At 47.2% G+C, this 22,705-nt stretch overlaps 1 protein-coding gene across 1 annotated transcript; it reads left to right on the top strand.

Moving 5' to 3' along the window:
* Positions 1 to 282: 282 nt before the first annotated feature.
* Positions 283 to 12,161, top strand: PODXL (podocalyxin like). Its single transcript, XM_042924918.1, has 7 exons — positions 283 to 1,737; positions 4,332 to 4,720; positions 5,011 to 5,082; positions 7,026 to 7,173; positions 7,412 to 7,473; positions 7,724 to 7,891; positions 8,927 to 12,161. The coding sequence occupies exons 1-7, from the start codon at positions 1,224 to 1,226 to the stop codon at positions 9,122 to 9,124; spliced, it is 1,551 nt and encodes a 516-aa protein (XP_042780852.1). The 5' UTR covers positions 283 to 1,223; the 3' UTR covers positions 9,125 to 12,161.
* The last annotated feature ends 10,544 nt before the right edge of the window (positions 12,162 to 22,705 follow it).

The following is a 22,705-nucleotide window of genomic DNA, read 5'->3' as shown; positions in this document are numbered from 1 at the left end:
CGCATGCTCCACCCCCCCCCCTTCTCACCTCTCTACCTAAACAGCCTCTATCTCTGTTCTCTGCACCATTTCCTTGCTCACTTCTTCCACAGATTCTCCAGAATTTGATGGCTTTTTTTTTAAATTTATTTTGAGAGAGTGAGAGACCAGGGGAGGGGCAGAGAGAGGGGGAAATAGAATCCCAGGCAGGCTCTGTGCTGTCAGCACAGAGCCCAGTGCAGGGCTCCAACTCACAAACCACGAGACCGTGACCTGAGCCGAAACCAAGGGTGGGATGCTTAACCAACTGAGCCACCCAGGAGCCCCCAGAATTTGGTGTTTGTTCTGTCCACTTGTTTATCGTTAATTTCTGGCTTGTCCATCAGAATGTAAGCTCCCTGAGGGTATGGATTATGTGTGTTTTCTTCACCAGTGTGTCCTGGGGCCCGCACGCCACAGTTCCCTTAATGAATAATATGTTAAACAGAAGAGTAAAATTCACCAGGCCTTCCCTCCCTGACCTCCTGGTAAGGGTAAGCTGCCTTGCAGAACAGAGTCAGACGGTCCGTCGTTCTCTTCCTTGCACGTCTCACAGCTGTACTTAGACGGCCATTTGTGTAATGTCACTATTGTCAGTTTCTCCTAGATTATACTTCCATGAGAAAGGAGGCACATCTCTCTTGCCATGCCCACAACAAGGCAGTTCAGGAGGCATGAGTCTGCGGAGTCTCGCGGAGGCTCATGTGCCTGCGAGCTGGGGAGAGGGAGGAGGAGGGGACCTTGGCTCTGTGGTGGCACAGTGAAAACAGGAAGGGCACGTGCGCGGCTCACGCAGGCCTCCCCGTGCAGGGTGATTAGGTGGCCCGGTCTTTCTCTTCTGCAGAATTTCCCTGGACTTCCTCTGCTTCACTCTTGTTGTCCTTAGAGGTTTCTTAAACTTCAGCAAATCTGGGTACGTGGAGGACCCAGGCCTTCAGCCAAGGCACATGGCTGGGATGGCAGCAAGGCCTCTGGATCCCCGGGAAGACTTGGAGGAGTGTGGAGAGGAACACTTGCAGCTGATGCCCTAACTTCTTTCTGTGTTGTCTTTGTAAACAGATGTCCTGACCGCTACTGGCTCAAAGACCACAGTAAAACGTATAAACTCAGGCAACCCCGACACAGCATTAACACAGGGTGGTAAAAGTCCAGTTGAAAACACAAAGACCCCGACGGCCCCGACGGCCACGACGGCCACGACCACGATGACCACGGTTCCACCATCTCCTGAGGAAATGAAGCCGTCACCCACCACGTCAGCCGTGGTCACCAAAAGCCCATCTACGGCACCCAACAACTCACCCGCTGCCCGGTCTCTAGCCCCGACGCAGAAAGACACAGCTGCCACTCCCAGTAACAAAGAGGGGGTGTTAACCGGCCCCCCGACAGCTCCTGATCCACCAGCCAGTAAGTCCGTGAAGCCCGACACCACACAGGGCCAGCCAGCCGGATCTGGAGCCCAGGGTAGCACCAGTGTTCCCACTGACCACACGACCACACAGGGCACGGGGCCTCTGCCGCCACTGGTTAGCCCCACCCGTGCCACACCTGCTCCTTCCACGGCCACCCCAGCAAGCCCTCACCAACCAGCTGCGACTGCTACTTTGAAGCCCCCGGGGGACTCTTCCAAGGCACCAGATAAAGTCTCTGTGGCTTCAAGTACTTTAGGCACCAAGACCAGTCCCGACTCCACATTACAAGGGGCGCCTACCACGCCAAGTAAGTGATGTGCTCCCCCCCCGCCCCCCCCAGGAAGAAACTTCTGAATGCTTATATTCCATACAGTTGCTCAGCTGGAAGATAGAATTCATGCTGAGGGTTACACACTGTGACTACACCACCTTCATTCAGGCCTGGGGTCCCCTTCAATGACAAGCAGAGGCCAACAATGCTGTGTTGTTCTGATGAGAGCTCGGGGTTTTGGCCTGCTCGGTTGAGCGCATAAACAAGCCAACAGTCTATTCGTGGGTAAGACTTGGGCGGTTGGTTGCAGGGTGGAGGGAGCGTTGAAAGTAGTTCAGAGCAGCGGTGCCTGGGAGACTCAGTCTGTTAAACGTCCGACTTCGGCTCAGGTCACGATCTCACGATTCGTGGGTTTGAGCCCCGCACTGGGCTCTGTGCTGACAGCTCGGAGCCCGGAGCCTGCTTTGGATTGTGTCTCGCTCGCTCTCTGCCCCTCCCCCGCTCACACTCTGTCTCTCTCTCTCTCTCAAAAATAAAACAAACATGAAAGAAAAAAGAAAAAGCAGGACTCCAGAACAGTGTTCCTCACATGCGTCTGATAGCATTTACAGTAGGAAATACATTTTAATTTTACACCACGATCTGGGACACGAAAATATAACACACATATAACAACACATGTAACTGATAACAAAAGTTTCACGTATCAGGGCTTATCCTTGCTGTATGGGATACGTCCTAATAATTTTCTACTCCATCCCATTCCTTTATTCCTTTTTAAAAGTGCTGATCTTGGGGCGCCTGGGTGGCTCAGTCGGTTAAGCGTCCGACTTTGGCTCAGGTCATGATCTCGCGGTCCGTGAGTTCGAGCCCCGCGTCGGGCTCTGGGTTGACAGCTCAGAGCCTGGAGCCTGTTTCAGATTCTGTGTCTCCCTCTCTCTCTGACCCTCCCCGTTCATGCTCTGTCTCTCCCTGTCTCAAAAATAAATAAACATTAAAAATTAAAAAAAAAAAAAAAAAAAAAAAAAAAGTGCTGATCTTAACCCAGTAAGTAAATTTTAAAACTCACTGATGGATCATGAGCCTCAAGGTCATGACCCATAGCAGATCTATTGAACCAGAACTTCTGAGTGTGAACCTGAGGGTCTGCATTGTCCAGGACTTCCTCGGTAATCGGGATGCACGCTGCTGTTGCCACTGTGGTGGTGCTGTCCTGCTGTAAGAGCAAGGGCTCTGAGTTAGGGATGCCGGGATTTACATCCCCGTTGCGTCTCCCTGTTGTGTCGTGTCGTCTTCTTTTTTTTAAGTTTACTTCTTTATTTCGGGAGAGAGAGAGAGACAGAGAATTCCAAGTAGACTTTGCACTGGCAGCGTGGAGCCTGGCATAGGCTCGAACACATAAACTGCAATCATGACCTGAGCGGAAACCTTGAGTCAGTCACTTAACCAACTGAACCACCCACATGCCCCATATTGTGCCACTTCTTAACACTGTGACCTTGGGCAAATCATCAAGCCCCTCTGAGCCTCAGTTTTCTTTTTCTTTCTCTCTTTCTTTCTTTCTCTTTTTCTTTCTTTCTCTTTCTCTTTCTTTCTTTCTTTCTTTCTTTCTTTCTTTCTTTCTTTCTTTCTTTCTCTTCTCTCTTTCTTTCCTTTTCCTTTCTTTTTTTTTCCTTTCTTCCTGTCTTTCTTAAATTAAAACATTTTTTTTCACTTTTACTTAGAGGGCAGGGAGGGGTAGAGACAGGAGAGAAGAATCCCAAGGAATCCCAAGCAGGCTCCACAGTGTCGGCACAGAGCCCCATGTGGGGCTCAAACCCACAAAACCGCGAGATCATGACCTGACCCGAAATCAAGTGTTGGGCGCCCAACTGAGCCATCCAGGCACCCCTGAATTTTTTTTAATGTTTATTTATTTTTGAGAGAAAGAGACAGTGTGAGCAGGGGCGGGGCAGAGAGAGAAAGAGGGAGACGGAATCCGAAGCAGGCTCCAGGCTCTGAGCTGCCAGCACAGAGCCCGACACGGGGCTCAAACCCACCAGCCGTGAGATCATGACCTGAGCCGAAGTCGGGCACTTCACCACCTGAGCCACCCAGGAGCCACTCAGTTTCTTTATGTATAAAATAGGTTAATTATGGTACCTTCTTCGTAGGGCGTGGTGAGGATTAACTAAGAGAGTAACTCGGAAGCACTCAGTACGGTCCCTCAGATGGAGTGAGTCCTCATTTAGTATTAGCTGTTGCTGCTGAGACCATTGCCATTGTGACTGCTTTCATGAGGCCTCACCCTGGCTCATTCAGTCTCACCCATCCTGGACTATGTTATGAGAATGGACTTCAGGTGTTTACTTCTTCCTCATAGCCTTGCTCATTACTCCAGCTTGTAGTCTAGGTGGGAGATAAGATCAAAGAACCTTAGGGAGCTAAGAACAAGAAAGACTGTCCTCTTAAAGGTTCCACTTATTATATTTTTTACTTTTAAAAAAAGTTTTATTAATTTTAGTAATCTCTACACTCAACGTGGGACTCGAACTCACGACCCCGCAATCAAGAGTTGCACACTCTTCGGACTGAGCCAGCCAGGCGCCTCCCACTCATCTTTTCTCATGGCATTTGCTTTCCAATTACAGCATCATCTGTTGCCTCACAAGGAAATCATGAGCACTCCAGCAAGGTGCCAGCTGTCACTGGGACCTCTTCCTCCGCCACTGGGACCTCTTCCTCCGCCACTGGGACCTCTTCCTCCGCCACTGGGACCTCTTCCTCCGCCACTGGGACCTCTTCCTCCACCACTGGGATCTCTTCCTCCACCACTGGGACCTCTTCCTCCACCACTGGGACCTCTTCCTCCGTCCCTGGGACCTCTTCCTCTTCCTCGGGACCTGTGGCCACATCTACTGTTATGAGACCTGGAAGCTTTCGCACTCACTTGGCTCCAACTACCCGCCAAGTCTCCAGCACATCGTCTCCTGCCTTGACTCATAGGGATGATGGGGTGCTGCCAGCAGCGGTGGGACAGGTAAGAGAGACCAGACTCAGATGGGAGGGGGCTCTAAGAGGTATTTCTAGTCTTCCTTATAGCCCAGGGCCCCTGGCAAGGACTGTTAGAAGTAGGCAGCCATCCACCCCCTCTGCCTCGCTTTGCCGGACAGCCAGGCACACACCTGGCTCTGTAACTGGCCAGCCCAGCTTGCCAGAAACTCCTTCCTTTGTGTCACCCACTCAGGGGGAGGGAGAGAGGGAGGGAGGAATTAGTGATGAGACCCTGCCAGGCTGAGCCAGAATCTGAATCTCAATGGCTTCTTCTAGATACAATGCGGACATCCCGAAAATCAAACTGAGAGGATGCTCATCCTGAACTTCACGAAAACCAGCCCCTGTGTGAGTACCCTGCTAATCCAGGCTGCACCCTGAACTACACCCCCAAACTGTGGTTTAGCGGCAGGGTCAGAGAAGGTAGAAGGGAATGGTGTGTTCCTTTTCCTGCCCTTGTTTTTTTCCTAGTGGGAAGTGGCCCCTTCCAGCTTACAGAGGGACAAAGTGAAGTTCAGATTCCTCTAAGTCAAGTCCCATGGGGCTGCTGTCAGGCCAGAAGAAGTACCCAGGTCTCCTGGACTTGCACTGTGTAATTGTTCACATGTTCTCAGAGTCTGGAGACCTCAGTCCTAGTTCCTGTTTGCCTTTCGTTCAGGCTGTGATTTAATTAAGTTGATCTCTTTGGTCTTCAGAGGCTCAGTCTGCCTGCCTAACTTTTCCTGCTCTCATAGTCTGTGGTTTTATATTTGCTGGCCCATGTATTAATCTGATGGCCTCAGTGGTCGAACAGCAAGGAGATAATCTCCCTCTGGTCTGAGCAGTCAGTTCCGAAGCATCAGGGAGCCATTGCCAGCACTCAGGGTGGTGTGTGTGTGCTGGGGTGGGGGTGTCAGCTTGCGCATGACTCCATTTTCATGAAAGGGCGTGTCCTACCAGCCCAGATGGCTGCTCCCTTCTGCTGGCACCTGGGAGTGCAGCTGATGGGTGGCTCACTGCTGCCCTCTCCTGGTCAGTGACTGTTTTTGCAAACACCCCCTAGAATTAAGACACGCTGTCTAGAAGATGAGAAGGTGGGTTTACAACATTTTAATACCACCTGTATTTTTTCAGTCATTTTATTTTGGGTGTTCGTTTTGCTGGGATTTTCCAAGTGAATTTTACAGAGCATGCATTTAGACTGGAGTTTGAAAGGGAGCGGTGCTGCCCTGGCCTTGGGTTATTGGACAAGGCAGGAATCCCACCGATGCATACCCAGCCATTCTCAGGCCCTCTTTTTTGCTAAAACTTGCCAGGTTGTACGATTGGCTGGGAGAAGCATTTTTTCCCCCGTGTGCTGTAAAAGGAGGGTTGGAAGCCCTGGATCCCTACCTGGTGTGAGGCTGAGGGATCGGGAAGCCTAGGAAATCCCAGGTAGAAACCTAAGGATGGTTTGTGGGGGTCCTGAGGTGAGCCATACCAAGAGTCCTTTTCTTTATCCGTCTCCATACCTTATTCCGAAATCAGGTCAGAGAAATGCCAGCTTGGTGTGCCTCTAGATGACATGGCAGGACCTGGTAAAAACTGTCCACACTTTGCTTCCTCACCCTCAGCCCTAAAGCCATGTCAGCCATGCTCTGTCTGTTTAGAGATACAGGACTTCCTTCCAAGATGTCTCCATGTGCCTCTTCAAGATCTCCCACAGTGCCCTGTTCAGTGACAGCCTTGCCTTTTTCCCTGTCAGCCTGTTTATGGCTTCATGGACAGAATCTTAGTTTAGGGAAGGGCGTGCATCTTTCAACTTTGGGATAGATATCCTTGGGCTGAGAGCTGGGGCTTCACCTCCTGAGGTCTTTGAACTGGGCATCAACGCCTGGAAGGTTGAGAGAGGGCTGGAGTCTTCCCCACTGGCTGGGGGCTGGGGGTAGGGAGGGGTGGCAGTGGTTGCTGGGAAGGACCTCCACAGTTCCTTCTAGAGCAATGATAAGGGCATCAGATCATGACCCCTGAAGAACTCTGAGAGAGAAAGGGGGTAGTCAGGTGAAAGGTATTGGTCAGCCATAGACAAGATAAACAGGGTGAGGGGACCCGGGGAGGAGATTCGCACGAGTCAGGGAAGGCAGGGACTGGCCCAGCTCGGCACCTAAACTCTGACTCCTTCCGGGCCTGCAAGTGGTCCCAGTTGAGGGAATAGAGAAATAGGTTCACACCAGGCAAATGCATTCTCCAGACCTTGGGTCCGACGGGCAGCCCCCAAAACCTAGGGTGTTGTTCTGATCTTTGAGGAATCACTTGTGGTCTCCCTGCAATAGGAGACGAACTTTTCGGATGACAAACTGGTCACACTACTGTGCAGAGCAGCAAAAGCCACCTTCAACCCACCTCAAGATCGGTGCCATATACGGCTGGCACCTATTCCCGAGACCCAGGCAGTGGCAATCAAAGAAATCGCTATCCAGAGTGAGTTGAGGGGAGGGGGTGCTGAGGCCTAAGGGGGGTGGGAATGGGGCAGGGGGTGACAGCTTAGGAGCCATGAGGATGGGGCAGGGCTGGTCCTTCCTCAGTACCCTAAGAAGGGTCGCGCCAAGAGAGACAGCACCCAGGAGACTGAGGTACAGCATGTCCTCTTGGGGCCCTGTGTCCATCCCTCGCACATCACTCTGAGCTGGACCACTAGAAACGTCTCTCCTCCCCACAGCAAACCTCCTGCCCAGGGACGTGTATGAGTTGCTGAAAGACAAATGGGACGAGCTGCAAGAGGTAAGCGGGCTCCTCCCGTGTGCTGGGGCGGAAGCCTGTCCCTCGGAAGTCTACAGTTACTCTGCTCCGCAGCGCTTCTCGCTGTAGAGGGACCTCCCGCTTGCAAGCAGCTGGAAGACGGGAGGATTAGAGAGGGGACAGCCGGGTGACGGAATAGGTCCCCCAGCAAACGCCAAGCAGGAGAGATCGTAACTGACCGGGAGTGACCCACGTTCTGTTTTCTGCCACATAACCTCCTCCTTCCTGGCAGGTGGGAGTCAGTAACATGAAGCTTGGGGACCAAGGGCCACCCGAAGAGACGGAGGACCGGTTCAGCATGCCCCTCATCATCACCATCGTCTGTATGGCCTCCTTCCTGCTCCTCGTCGCTGCCCTCTATGGCTGCTGCCACCAGCGCCTCTCCCAGAGGAAAGACCAGGTGAGGACTTCACTCCCCTCGCCAGGGAAGCAGGCCAGTTCACCAGATGACTTCACCCCATCACCCCCATATTAGAGGAGAGTGAGGGGGCCGTGGACCCTTTCGGACAGGCAGAGACCCTCCCTTACAGGAACCGCAAAGTTACAGGGAAATGAAAGAATCATGCGGGGGAAGGGAGGATCGCGGCTGCGGAGTCCAGACTTGGGGTAAAGCCCCGGCTCTGCCTGTTACCCACGTGGCCATGGGTACTTCCTGGAACCTCTAAGGTCCGGTTCTCATCTGCGCGTGGGGAGAACGGTCACCTTGCGGAGCTGCTGAGGGTTCCCTGAAAGAAGTGGACCTAGGCCCACGTGTCTGACGTCTGACAGGAGGCTCTTTTACCCGCCTTCGTCAGATTCCCCTCGTGACGGCCCCACCCAGACACGTAGTCCTCAACCCTGGCTGCACACTATGGGGCCAGTTAGAGAAATTCGCATGCCGGCCTCCTCACACGCCAGTTGAGACAATCTGGATCTGAATGTTTGTTCAAAGCTTCCCAGGTGACTCGACCGTGTGACCCAGGTTGTACCTCGGGTAAAGACGAGAGAAGAGCACGGGCTCCAGGTGGCTCCTATCTGTGGCCGAGACGGCTGTAGGTCGCGCCGCACCCATCTTGCCGGGGCTTGGAGAGGTCCTGGGTCACCCGGCCTGATGAAAGTCATTTCCAGCCCTTCCCGATTCAGTACAATGGGTGGGGTGAGGCAGGTGCCTGGAGAGTAAGGTTTGGGGGGAAGGAATGGAGGAGAGCGATCAGAGGACTCTGCAAAACAGAGTCCGTGTCCGCTTGACTTCCTGGATTTGCCAGTAGGGGAAAGGTCAAGTGAGCTGGGAATTCTAGGATGCTGGGCAAGGCCAGTAGCCACGATGATCTCCAGGAGCACTTACTGCGCACATTAGCCAAACTGGGGTTCCTGGATTGTGGGGCTAAATGTGTAATATTAAGGCTATAGCCCCTAAACATTACCCTTTCTTCTTGGGTCATCTTCTCTGCCCTAGCAACGACTAACGGAGGAGCTGCAGACAGTGGAGAACGGTTACCATGACAATCCCACACTGGAAGTGATGGAGACCTCCTCAGAGATGCAGGAGAAAAAGGTGGTCAACCTTAATGGGGAGCTGGGGGACAGCTGGATCGTCCCCCTAGACAACCTGACCAAGGATGACCTGGACGAGGAGGAAGACACACACCTCTAATCAGGTCTGCGGGTGGCCTCCGACAGTGCCACAGCGCTCCAGACTGAGCCACCTCAAGTGCCATTGGGACAGGGGAGGAACATCCTTCCCAGCTGAGGGAGAGACTGGCAGGGGAAGGAGACTTGGTGGCTCCCTCCTCCCAATCCCCACGGGGCCTTAATTTCCCCTTTTCAGACTGAACAAGTCACATTCTGTCTAGATCTGTCTTGTAAGATAACCCACTAGTGCCTGAGCTCAGTACTGCTGGAAGGCGAGAGGGAGCTCACTCACGTGACCATCTAGTAGGATCCCTTCATCCCACATACGTGGAGACCAAGGCCTGGCAGGGGTATAAGGTCCAGCTCACACAGCCCCTGACCACAAAAATTCCCTTTTCCGGGCCGGTGTGCACTGCCACCCCACCCCACTGCTGTCACCACCCCCCGTGCCCTCCCCTCCGATCTGCCCCCGGCTGGATGGAAGGGGCAGCGGGGCCAGATCCTGTCTCAGGGGAATCGGATTCCTTGAAAGTACGGGTCCAAGCTGTCCATCTCCTGTCCCCAGCCTCGCCTGCCAGTGTTCCATCCCCTTTTTGCCTCCCCCTTCCTTCACTCTGTATCCCCACTCTGTCCCAAGGACCCCTGGGACTCACACAGGTCATTCATTGATGGCTTTGAGCCCCTGGTCCTGGATTCTGGCTTCCTTGCATTTGCCTAGTGGGACTGAGTGGGACTCGACCCACACCAGACTCCAGTGTGAGTGAGGTCAGGGATCCACCGGCAGGTGAGGATGGGTCCTGGCCCAGCACCCAGGGCCTCCTTGAAGGGGCTCCCCAGGAAACTGCTTGGCTTCCTACTCCCACTGGGAAGTAAAATCTGCAGCAGCGATGAAGGCCAAGTGCATCTATTTTGTTGTTCACTGCTCAGCCAGTGGGGTGAAGACCCAAGCTAGGTCCAGCAAGAGTGACAGCTGTGGGGCAGACTTTCCCGGGGCCCAGTCCACGGAGAGGTGTCTTAGGAGACAATCGATTGACAGGAAGGATGGGCTTTACTCTCTGTTCCATAGGAAACTCAGGGACTTTTCAAGTTGCTGAGAATTTTGTCGTATTTGTGTTTTAGTCCAGCCCTCCACTGCCCAAAGCCAAAGCCCCAGCCATTGGGGGACTTTTCAGTTAAGCGATCTCACCGATTTCTGGTTCTCCTGTGTCATAGGGCAAGAAAGGTCTAGAAAGTGTGATACATCTTAAGGTGCACAGGGGCAGCTTCGGGGGGCCTGTGGGGTTCCCGGTGACCTCTCACTGTTCCGGCATGGAGTTGGCCCTTGCCGTGTCCCCTTCTCTATATCCTTAGCAGGGCTACCCGGTTCTGTGGTTCTGGTGGCATCTCAGGGAAACAGCACCATGGAGGGTTTAGAGAAAGCTCAGCGGTCAGTTCCCAAGCAGAAGGCACCTGGGGACTGGGCAGAGTGTAGTTTAATCTGGTTTTCTGGGAAGAAGAAATCCCGTGTGGAACTTTGCCCACTGTCTCTTGTTCCTGGGTGTAACTTTCCTGACACCTAGGAAGATGGGCAGAACTGCTTCAGAGAGTGACAATGGTAATATCAGAGCAAGAAGCCAGAACCTCAGAAACTGGAGGCCCAGGCTCTGATAGTCTTGACGAAATAGGTGGCCTGCTTTAGGATAGCTTATTTTGAAGGAGTTTAGCGAGGGAAGATCTCTGTTCTTCCCTGGCTGCCTTGATTCCTTCTTCATAACCTTTGGCCTTTGATATCTTAGGGGAAAAGAAAGGCCAGGGGTTCAAGTAGGGCCTCCAGTGAGTTTCCAAGAGCTAGAGAGATGCTAAGCTGACAAGGAACCAAAAGCATTTGCCCAGATCCTCCAGGTCAGCAGGATGGATAACAATGCTCGTTTGGGGAAAAACAGAAGAAATCTTGTTACACTGGGAAAAGATCTGTTTGCTTCCTTCCTGCCCCACATTCAGTTCTTTCCACCCATTGGGTTTCTGTGGAAGAGGCCAGACTGGATTACTACTGTTTTGCTGATTCTGGGTCACATTTTACCAGCCGGGCGTTCAGACAGAGACAGCAAATACGCCTCCACAAATAGATCAAAGGCTATAACCCCCAAAGGCTCTTAGGGAGAGATGATGTCCGGCAAGGACTAGAGTAAAAATTATATACTTGGTCAAGAGAGATGACTGTAGTTCTGTCCAAGGGGAATCTTGGGAAGCTTCGGGCTGGTTCACATGCTCCTTTCGGTGCATCCAGATTGGGTTACACTGGCCTTTTAGGGCAACTTCAGAATCCAGTACCTTGCCTGGGCTTGCTCTTGTCACTAGACCTCTAGGTCAAGGGCCATACAGCCACGCATGTGCAAAGGTCATCTTCATCCCACGTCTGCATTGAGTTCTGAATGCTGTCTGATAAGTCAGATGCTGGGGCTGAGAAGAAAGAAGAGGAATACCAGGAACTCAGCATGACTTTCAACAGGCTGTGCCACAGAAAGATGATAAACTTTACATCAGTGACAAACTGGTTTCCGTAAGCTGCATAAAAGGCCAGAAACCATGGCCGATGACTGGACAGAACCCAGCAGGAAGCACGCTCTCCTGTGAACAAGGAGTGACTGCTTCTGAAGGAGGTACAGAACATGCTTTGCATCGTAGGACAGAACACGGGTTGAAGCTGGTCTAGACACCAGATTCTTTTGCCCCCTCTTGAGAAGGAAAGCTGGCAGAAAGTTTAAACCACTTCTTGAGCTTTAACCTTTTTGGCAATATATTGGAGAAACTTGGAAAAACTAGTCCAAGCTGATACATACTTTTTGATAATGTAAATACAACAGCCACATGTTAATCCACCCTGCACTGCTTTAAGTGAGTATACTTTGTAAAAACATTTGTTAGTTAAGTGAGGTGGCTTCCCCCCCCCCCCAAACAAGAATGTAAATGCCTATTTCACTAGAAATGACAAGTTTTGTTTTGTTTTTTTCCTTAATGAAAAAAACGAAATGTAAGACAAACTGATGACAAAGTATTTGTCTTACAGATCAGGCATCTTTGTTTTTAAATATGGTCCTCACCCCCTCCCCAGCCAAGTCCTCGTCTATCACAGGCTTGGAGTCAATATGCACTGGTTAGAAAGTGATACTCTAGTCTTAGGGAGAGGCTTTTAGACACCTAGTCCAATCTTTGTTTTGTTCTTCCAGAAAAAGACACTGAAGCGCAGAAAGATAAAGTGACTTGGCCAAAACACATGGTTAGTGACAGAAACAGGATTAAAACACGGGTGCCGTGGGCCTTAGAAGGGATCTGGAAATTAAGGACAGGCACCAAAATGACACAGAATGCCCTTCTCAAATCTTACCCTGCAGGAAGCCTAGGGAGGGCGTGAGGACAGCAGTGGGAAACATACTGGTCTCCTCTTCCTCTGAGTTACTTAGGTCTCAGACTTGAACGGTATGCTTTTCTGTCAAGAAACAGTTTTGGATGAGCTTTGACATGGACCTTCTAGTAGGGCTGAGGCTTAAAGGGAGAAAGGTAGGGGAGGGAAGGCAGAGGGGGCAAGAGGAAAGCGATGGCATATTTTCCATCATTCGCTAGCTGATTGGCTCAGGTTGGGGAGAACCCAATACTGAGTGGAAGGGAGGGAATTACTATTTGATGTGTCTTTTTTTTTTTTTTTTTTTTTTTTTTTTTTTAATTAGTGAATGTCAAACAGTTTGCCCAGGAGACTGGGGGAGCATGTGTCTTCATGGACAGGGGTCTGAAGTACACTGGAATTTACTGAGAAACTTGTTTGTAAAGACTATACTTAATTATTGCCGTTTTCTTACAAAACTATATTTTGGAAAATTGTATACTGTCAATTAAAGTGCTTTTGTATAAGCTGGTTCAAGCCCTGTTGGTTGGACTTGACTGATTGGCTGTGTTCTTACCCTGTGCGTGAGGCTCCGGTCTGAAGCGCCGCGGACATGAGGCGTTCCGGGGCGTGCAGCGCCCTCAGCTCGTCTGCTGTATGGCCGAACTGTGGGGGTGCAGAGAGCAAAAGAGAAAGCGGGAAGCTCAAAGAAAGGAAGGGGATCCTGGAGGTGATGACGGTTCCCCAGATTATCTTGGGTTGTTGGAGCGATCATAACGGAATTTTCCCTCACGCTTTTATCAGTGGTCTACCTTCTTCCTTTCTTCCACTTCCGCCTCAGATACAATTATGAATCACCCATCACTAAACATCCTTGAGCCCTGGTCAGGTGTGAAACACTGGTGTGGAGACCAATTAAAAATATAAAGAAATAAAGAGGTTCCCTCCTGGTCCTGTTGCCGCTCACAAAAGGGTTTACTTATCCCAAGAAGCCTCCCCCTTGTTCCTTGTCTACAGAGATGTTAGTGAAGATGAAGAATGTTCAGGAAAGGAAGCACTCAAAACCCATCCTGATTCTCTTCCTCTCCTGGGGTGGTACCCTCTCCCTATACATTCCTCACTGGAAGGGGAAAACTGTCTCTCCCAACTTCAGAAGAGAAATGGTCAGACGACTGGGTCCACGTTCACACTGCTACACAACAATCTCTTCTCTTTGCCTGGCAGCTTACAGTTTACAAAACATTTTTACATTTCTTGTTTAGGAACGGGCGCTTCTCTACCAACAGGTAGAATTTAGGTACAGAGATGAAGGATTCTGAGATGACACAGCTATTTAAGGGGTTAGTGTGAGGCCTTGAAGCTGTATTGTTTCTCTTCAGTCTTACATTCTTTTCCCATTCACATCAATGCCGGGGTTCCAGCAACAAGTACATTTCTAGAATGCATTGTTAACAATATGATTTTGCTTCTATAGGGGAGTTCTGAAAGCCGGTTAACACTCTTAACTGTGGGTTAACACTCTTAACTGTGGGCCCGAGTTGGGCCAGGGGTATTTTGAGGTTAACTTCAAGAGTGGGCCAAGAATACAGAAAAGAATACAAATACCAGGAACTCGGGCAGGCCCCTTGGCCATGCTTGAGGCACACTGTTCTAAGAACAGAATGACTCACAGTTTATCGTTGGCCACAAATTAGACCTGAGGCCTGAGGCTCTGTGGCTCCATTCTCTTCCTGAAGAGGTCATTCACCCTGCTCCCTGCCCTGCCAACCAAGAAGCAGTCACTCAGTAGTCCTAATGCACTAGGCCTCTGTCACTCCCACGTCCCCTGTCCCCCATCCCCCATCCTACAAACTTATTTCTTCTGTACCCTAAGGGAAAAAAGTAAAAATAGGACTAGTACTATAATTAGCGCGTGATAAATACGGAGATAGTATTTTTCAAAGACCTTGGCATTTTACAGATTTAAAAAAAATCAGTGGGATTCTAGCTAACAGGATCTGCCACCAACATTTACTTAGAAGATGGAGAAAGGGAGGCAGAAGGCTTGAGACTGCCCAGTGCTACACAGAAGTTCCTGCTGGATCTGGACATAAACCTAGGATTCCGGACTCTGCCCTGGGCCACCCATCCTGGGGCCCGAGCTCAGAGGGCAGCTGTATGAGGTGTGCTATACGTCTTGCCGAGTGCCCTCATCTCCCTGCTTGGGATTTGGCAACTATCAAAACCTACTGGCACAGCAGTGCACGGGCTGCCTCCTTCCCTCTCTTCCCTGTAATAACGTTTCTGGAAAGGATGTAACTGCCTTTGCTTTGCCGTGGGGAGGAAAGTCGTCTGCGAACATCAGAAGTTTCAGAGTAAGAATGATAGGAGTTTCAGGCATCGTGTGCTACTGTCGCGCATTCCCTATGCAACAGAAAGCCAGACTTGAACTCTTATTTTTCTTCCGAGACGTTAAAAGGCAAAAGACGTTGCATATGTGGTGCTAAAGAGAAAACCTAACCAGCTGGTACTTAAGCCTAAGCCGGGACTGACGTGGGCTTCAGGAGGGCCCGCGGTTTGTGTTCCCACTCATACCTTCAGAATCTGGAGGACTGGTGGTGCCTCATGTTGCCCTCATTAATGAGGAAAATATTTTCTCAATTTCCACAGTTGACTCACACTCGGGAGCGTGAGCACACGTGGCCATTTCCCTGCTGGCGCTGGATAGTCCCTGGGTGAGCAGAGACTCTCGAGGGGGCACATCCAGCTCCTGTGGGTCCCCACACTTGCTGTGTGAGCAGCCGCCATCTCAACTGTTCACCATAAAGTCCTCCTGGCTTATTTGCTGTCTTCCCACCAGAGGACAAAATCTGTCAAGGGAGAGGGGGTAGTGTCCCACATTTTGATCCTTTTGAGTTAATTCTCTGGAGGATTAACCAAGGAAAGGCCAATTTTTTAAAGTATTTTTAAGTTGTTTTTTTTTTTAAGTTTATTTTGAGCGAGACAGAGTGAGCACGGGAGGAGCAGAGAGAGAGAATCCCAAGCAGGCTCTGCACTGTCAGCATGGAACCCAGTGTGGGGCTGAAACCAACTCACAAAACCTGAGACCATGACCTGAGCCCAAACCAAGACTCAGACGCTTAACTGAATGAACCACCCAGGTGCCCCTGGAAAGGTCAATGTCTTACCTTAACACCACACATCATGTTTTTCTGTTTTAAAAACAAAAATGTTACTTATGAGTCATGTTCAAATCAATCAAAGCACACTCTAGAAATGAAAGCTACGTAGCAAGACACATTATTTGGTTTATGGATTGAGAAAACATAATCCCCATTTTGAACAAAGCTGACAAGTAACACGCACTGCAGAATGCAGGATCAGACACCTGAGAATGTAAATAAGACCAGGAGATGAAAAGGCTCAAAAGGAGGTCCTGTTGAATCCTTCTGGAGAACTCATTATTTAAAAAAAAAAATTTTTTTTTAACGTTTATTTATTTTTGAGACAGAGACAGAGTATGAACGGGGGAAGGGCAGAGAGAGAGGGACACAGAATTGGAAGCAGGCTCCAGGCTCTGAGCCATCAGCCCAGAGCCCGACGCGGGGCTTGAACTCACAGACCGCGAGATCGTGACCTGAGCTGAAGTCGGACGCTTAACCGACCGAGCCACCCAGGCGCCCCTATTTTTTTAAATTTTTAAAAAATGTTTATTTATTTTTGACAGAGACAGAGCATGAGTGGGGGAGGGGCAGAGAGAGAGAGAGGGAGACACAGAATTGGAAGCAGGCTCTAGGCTCTGCGCTGTCAGCATAGAGTCCGACCTGGGGCTTGAACTCACGGGCCGTGAGATCATGACCCGAGCTGCAGTCGGATGCTCAACCGACTGAGCCACCCAGGCGCCCCAGAACTCATTATCTTTGTTTGGCCTATCCGGGTTTATTTTTTCAAAGGTTCAGTCCTTAAAGTTCTTTCCCCTTTATCAGGGACAGGGATCTAGAATTTTTCAAAACTTTGCAACAGCTCCAACTCTCTCTTCCCTGTCTTTTCTACAATTTTCTTCTAGTTCTTAAACTATACAGGTATGTCTCCCTTAAAGGAAACCTGGGAAACACAAGTCCAATTTACAAAACAGATCAAACAGGGCTGGTCAGCAATGGGACATAAAAGACACCATCTTATGAAATAACTTACCAGTATTCTTTCAAAATGGAAACTTCTCCAGGAAACTTTGTGAGATCCATCAGAACTTCTTTACTTCAGCACTGTCTCAAAGGAAAACACCAAAAGGCCCTTCTATAGTGTGTATCATCTTTATCTTTGGAAGCCTGAACAAAACTCAGCTTTTTGAGGGAAAAATACAACATATGAAAAGTATGTAAACATTTTAAAAAGTTGACTTCAAAGGTAGTTTCAACACAAGAACCATTTTGTAGTGTCCATATATAACTTTTTATTAAGAAAATGAACAAAATACATTCTTTCTCCATATGTACATTACATACAACAGAATTCTACAGTTGCAACCGTTCAGCAGATCACTCGTTTATTCACAAAGCAGTGTTAACACATTCACCAAACCTGGGATCAGAAAACTACTTGTACTAAAAAAAGAAGAGAAAAAAAACCCCTAAGAGTCCATACAGACTGGGCAAAAATAAGATAAACCGAAGAGGGTCATGAGGGGACTGGGGAAGATTGCAGAACACAGGTTCTATCACAACCTGGAACGCCAAGGATGAGAGAAGAGAGCTCCAACCAGCTCACGCTGTTGCTCCACAGCCCCCTCATGATTTGTTTCAGATTTAGGTCCTTTAGGATACAGCCCTAAGCCACGTTGCCAAAGAGGAAGAGTAAAGGAAAGAGTAGAACCTTGAAAGGGCTGCAGCTTTCTGCTTTACACACTAAGAAGAAAAGTCTCCTACGAAATACAAAACTTCTGAATCCTAGCTGGGGAGCAGAGAACTACATTTTAGGGGGAGACATTTGCCCAAGTGTGGTAAGGGAACTCTGGTTTCCAGGACTCCTAATTCACATTTAGGTTCATTTCATCTGTTTTGCTTTTGCTTTGTTTTTTCTCCGCTTTTCCTTTGGCCTTTGAAAGTACTTCATTCTTTTTGAGTGTGGGTTTACTTATGGTCATATTAAAAAGTCCACCTAAACAGAAAGTTCTTTGTGGGTATGAATATGCTTCAAACGTCCATAATGGTGCATAAGGGGCTTAAAAGATCAAAATGAATTTTAGAGATGAAGTTTCCAATAAACTGAACAAGGCAGCTCCCTATAGGCTTCTGGGTACTACTCGACATCCTTAGTTCAGGCTTAAAAGATACACATCAAGAGAATTATTTTCAGACTGTCCGCCTGGAAAAGGGCACGGCTTGAGGGAATCTCAGTAAGGTAGGGACATAGGCTCACACCTCAGTCCTCCACACATATGGTAAAACATAATGAGAATGGCTGTATCCTTTTTTTTTTTTTTTTTTTTAACTTTTTCTGGGCTTTCCCATGTGGGGTAACAGAAGAAAGTCAGGAAAAACAAAATGAATTAAGTCTCATCAGTTAATAGTGGTTTTCCTTCTTTACATTTAGTAATTTCCTAAATTTCAACGATAAACATATTTTTTATATCACAAAAATCAATAAATGTTTTTAAAAGTTCCATAAAAGAAATTTAATACTCTCCAACTTTCCGGTGAGCTGGTTGCTGTAACATCATGTTTCCAGTCTAGGAGATGTTCTAACAAAGAGAAGGGGCTGCCCACAGCATTAATAAGCAACCTGGGAAGACAAAATCCATTGTGCATATCCGGATGGAGCTGTATCTTCCTTCCCAATCTAATTGCCAGTCCAACTTTAGTTTTGAGGATCTTTCTCTAATCTGAAGGGATCTTAATTTTTGGCCACTGAATACTAATTTTCTTTTTAATGTTTATTTTTGAGAGAGAGAAAGCGTGCGAGCAGGGGAGGGATAGAGAGAGGGACACACAGAATCTGAAGCAGGCTCCAGGCTCTGAGCTGTCGGCACAGAGCCTGACATGGGGCTCGAACTCATGAGCCGTGAGATTATGACCCGAGCCAAAGTCGGACGCTCAATCGACTGAGCCACCCAGGTGTCCCCAATGAATACTAATTTATAAAGGAAGTAAAAGAGTGGACTTAAAAAAATTGTAGCTTCTTTCTCAATCTGCTTATAACATAAATAAGCCATTTTGGAAAGATGGGATAATGTCTGTTACCAAGACAAGAAAAGGAGGTCCTTGTCTTAGCTATCCTATACTCCTTCTGAGGCTGCAGGTTCAACTTTACATGGAGTCTGAAGTGGTGACAGAGAAGGAATGAATCTCTTTTAAAAAGAAAGAAAAAATCTCTCTCTATATATGTCCATAAAGGAAATTTGCTCATAGGAAAATGCCACATTATTTTGCAATTTTGCAATTGAGCTGAAGACTATACACAAAGGAAAATGAATACTCTACTAATTTATTCATTCAAAAGATATTTTGCACAAGTCAAAAAACCAAGGTGGCTTAAAGAATAACACAATCATAGCATCTCTTGGCCAGGCTGTATATAATACTTAAGAAAGGAAGCCCACTTTTATTTCTCTAACCGGGTGGTTTACAATTGAGGGAGAAAATAGTTTACAACTGGTCAGTCACCACAACCATTTTTTCTGGGAAAGGAAAAAAAAAATCTCAAAAAGGAGACCAAGTATATAACTTTTTGAAACACACATCTTCCCCACAGAAGACTACTCATATTTAAATTTTGGACGTTGGTACCCTACCGTCAGATTTGGGGTTGCATAGACAACTACTTTTCGTATGTCTTACAGTCTATATTCAGTGTTCTTGCAAGTGTAGCTCATGTGTCTAGGTAAAATTAAGCTAAGCCTTTACAGAGGTGGAGTATCTGAGGACTTCTAAAGTAGGCAACTGAAAAAAGGTAAAGCCATGCATCTCTGTCCTCCACTTCCCCCCCTTCATCTCAAGAAGGTAAATACGGCAACTACAAGGCAACATGCTAAAAAGGTCACTAGCAGAAATCTGAAGGCACAGCCCTGTTGGTGTAAGATCCTCCTCTTTGTTGCAAAAGGAATTTATAAAGCTCTGCCAGCTGCAATGGAATCACACTTATTCCAGATACCTTCTCTAATTACTCACTTTCCAGATGTGAAGGAGACCTAAAGAACAAACCAAAATTATTAAATACTTCCAATGCCAAGCCCAGAACTCGTGTATTTCCTGGCAAAGTGGATAAACAGAAACCCATGGGACTGTGCATAATTAATTTTAAAGTATGGAAAGCAACTGATGTCAGTTCAATTCTGTACAGGTTGTAAGTTAAACATGAAATGGCTATTTTCCTCCCATTTTAAAAGGCTAGAAAATAAGCACCAACAAAATGACACTGGCTAAACTATAACAAAGGCTTTTCCTTGAGATTTTTTTTTTAGTTTTTTTAAATCTTTATTTTTGAGAGAGAGGGAGAGACAGAGCATGAATAGGGGAGGGGCAGAGAGAGGGGGAGACACAGAATCTGAAGCAGGCTCCAGGCTCTGAGCTGTCAGCACAGAGCCTGATGCAGGGCTCAAACTCATGGGCAGCGAGATCATGACCTGAGCCGAAGTCAGATGCTCAACTGACTGAGCCACCCAGGCGCCCCTTGAGATTTGTTAACAAAGGAGAGAAATAAAGCTCAAAAAACCGGCTACTTGAGCAACTCCTTAATCATGCACGCAGGCCTGTTCAGTATATCACACAGTGTTTTTCCTTCCTGCCAATTAATTTGGCATTAAGCATTCAAGGAAACTGAAGAATGATGATCTCTTCAGGCTGGTATTTGTGTGGCAGACAGCTCAAATATCCAAACTAACTGCTGTGAATGTGAGCATCCCAGATGGCACAGAGCTGTGCTGCAGCAAGAGCTAAACGTGATGAAAAAGCAGGTCCTGTGGGAGCCCACCAAAAACTGATGTTAAAATGTTTCACTGCTGGTTTTTCCGCTGGATCCTTATCAAGGAACTGGCTGAACCTAAGAAGCTGCTCACCTAGTTTAAACTCTAGAGCCCATTACACTGGCTTTTCTGTTTCAAGATCTCTAACAGTTATTTGGGAGAAATGGAGAAGAGAATCTCACCAGGAAATGCCGCTTTCCAAAAACTGTACAGAGTAAGTGAGCTTTGATGCCTTTTGACAGACATCTTCCCAGCACTTCATTGGTAAAGTGAATTTAGGGTCAGAAATGAAGAGCTTTCTTTTTCATTTAGCTTTGTGGACCTTGGAATCCAGGAGCAAAAAGCTCCTATTTTTCTTTCTCTAACATATCCTCATTCTCCCCTCTCCAGGGGTTCAAATGCCTCCGAGTGAAAAATGCCATATAGACAGGCAAAACAGAACCACACGCCAATGTTTCATACTTCATTGGACTGTTTGAACAGCAGATAAAAAGGTAAATTATTTCATAATTATAAGTGATAATTTAAAAAAATGAGAAAACACCAATCACTGCATAGCAATCAAAGCTATTCCTAATACACGATTACATCAGAAACTGAAAGTCAATTCTTAATACAAATCCCAACTTCAGCAGAAACATCAAGCCTACTCAGAGGTGGTAGGAGTAGAGGAAAGAAGGCTAAAAAATATAAAGACAAAGGCAAATGGAAATCTGGTGATGTGAATTACACAAGCCCTGCTATGAAACTTGTACCTGATCAACCGTTTTAGGATGACATGCTTCCTAGTGCCAGGAAAAGCAGCTAACACTGGCTCCTCCATTGAAGCTGCCATAGCCATGTTACCATCCTCCAAGTGAAAACGGACTCGAGGATTTTTATAGCAATGTCTGAACATTCTTTCATAACGCATAATTTTTAATTTCACTATTCTGTTGTCATAAACAAGGATAAAAGAGCATGTTTGCCTCAGATTTTGACTTTTTTTTCTTAAGCAGTACAACACTTTTAAGTAATGCCACAGAAAACCTAGGGCTAAAAAAGCTGAGAATAAAGTCAGTTTAGCTAAGGAAATAATGGATACACAATTCACACTATTTGGTAGGTAGGAGGGGATCAAGGTTAAAAAATTATGTAAAATAAAATCTCTAAGACAGCATTTTTTTTTTTTTTTTGAGGAAAAAGAGCATCTGGTGAAGAAATTAACAAACTGTAACGAGTCCTCCTGCCAAAACAAACAACGGCAACATCACTGAGCTGATCTGGTTGGCTCCCAACGAACTGTTTCAACAAACTTGGAAACTTCACCTTCAATTGAAATACCTCTAGACCAGAAATTTTAGACAGCCAAGTCATTTCAGCATTGGTACAAATCACAGGGAGATATAGGCTACAGTCAAAAATCACAAAAGAATAATGTTATTTGACTAATAATACAAAAACCTTTGAGTGAAAGAGCGCAAAGATCTAATCTACAAGTATTGTCATATGCAGAGAAGATACTCTTCAATAACTATAAACTTTTACTGAGGAAGCATGCAATCCCAGATGAAGGACAATTTTAAGAATTTAAACCTTAGTAAAAATTCAGGCCAGAGTTTTATGAAAAAGGATGGAACTGCAGACGATCATGGATTTTTAAGAAAAGGAAGGTTCTGAAGGCTATATTTTTTTTTTTCTTACAGCTAGATGACGTCGTTTAGAGTACACATTTGTAATGATCCCCTCCCACAGAAATCACTTCAAATCATAATTCTCAACTGCTGTTCAACATTCAACCATCTAAAGAGTTAATATAACATTCACTCAGGAGATAAGTAAATGACCCACAATTTTACCCAATGAATTCCCTTTATTGTCAAGAATAATTAGGACTTCTTCATGTTGTGATCATGAAATGGAGTACAATTCAGAGACTAAAATCAGGAATATGATCCTAAATGCTTTTTGATCCCTTCAACATCATTCTCAATCTAGTTTTTGTTTGTAAGTTAGATTTTAAAACTTTATTACGTGAAATTTTGTTAACGTATCTCCAAATAGTGGGCCAACGTGAAGAGATCCATTAGAAGGATAAACTAGGAACCATTTACATTCAACATACATATTTCACCCAAGAACACAGTTTTATCGTCTTAAATCATTGTGCTCTAAACCCAACAAGCCTTTCTGTGATAAACCGGTGAATTAACTTTCTAATGTTTTCTATCAGTTTTTACTTATTTAGACACGGACAGGTCTGTTTTAGAGTAAATGAAAACCATGTCTAAAAGGAGGATTTTGTGAAGAGTTAAGACCATCTGTCA

This window comes from Panthera leo, chromosome A2 (assembly GCF_018350215.1).
Source record: "Panthera leo isolate Ple1 chromosome A2, P.leo_Ple1_pat1.1, whole genome shotgun sequence".
NCBI lineage: Eukaryota > Metazoa > Chordata > Mammalia > Carnivora > Felidae > Panthera > Panthera leo.
This window is presented reverse-complemented; position numbering and strand designations above follow the sequence as displayed.

What these genes read in the sequence shown, in the direction of transcription:
- PODXL (XM_042924918.1), top strand. Translation starts at nt 1,224, where the DNA reads ATGACCACGGTTCCACCATCTCCTGAGGAAATGAAGCCGTCACCCACC. An exon ending in CAAAGAAATCGCTATCCAGA is followed by an intron (nt 7,174 to 7,411) that starts GTGAGTTGAGGG and finishes TCCTCCCCACAG; the next exon opens with CAAACCTCCTGCCCAGGGAC. An exon ending in TCTCCCAGAGGAAAGACCAG is followed by an intron (nt 7,892 to 8,926) that starts GTGAGGACTTCA and finishes TCTCTGCCCTAG; the next exon opens with CAACGACTAACGGAGGAGCT.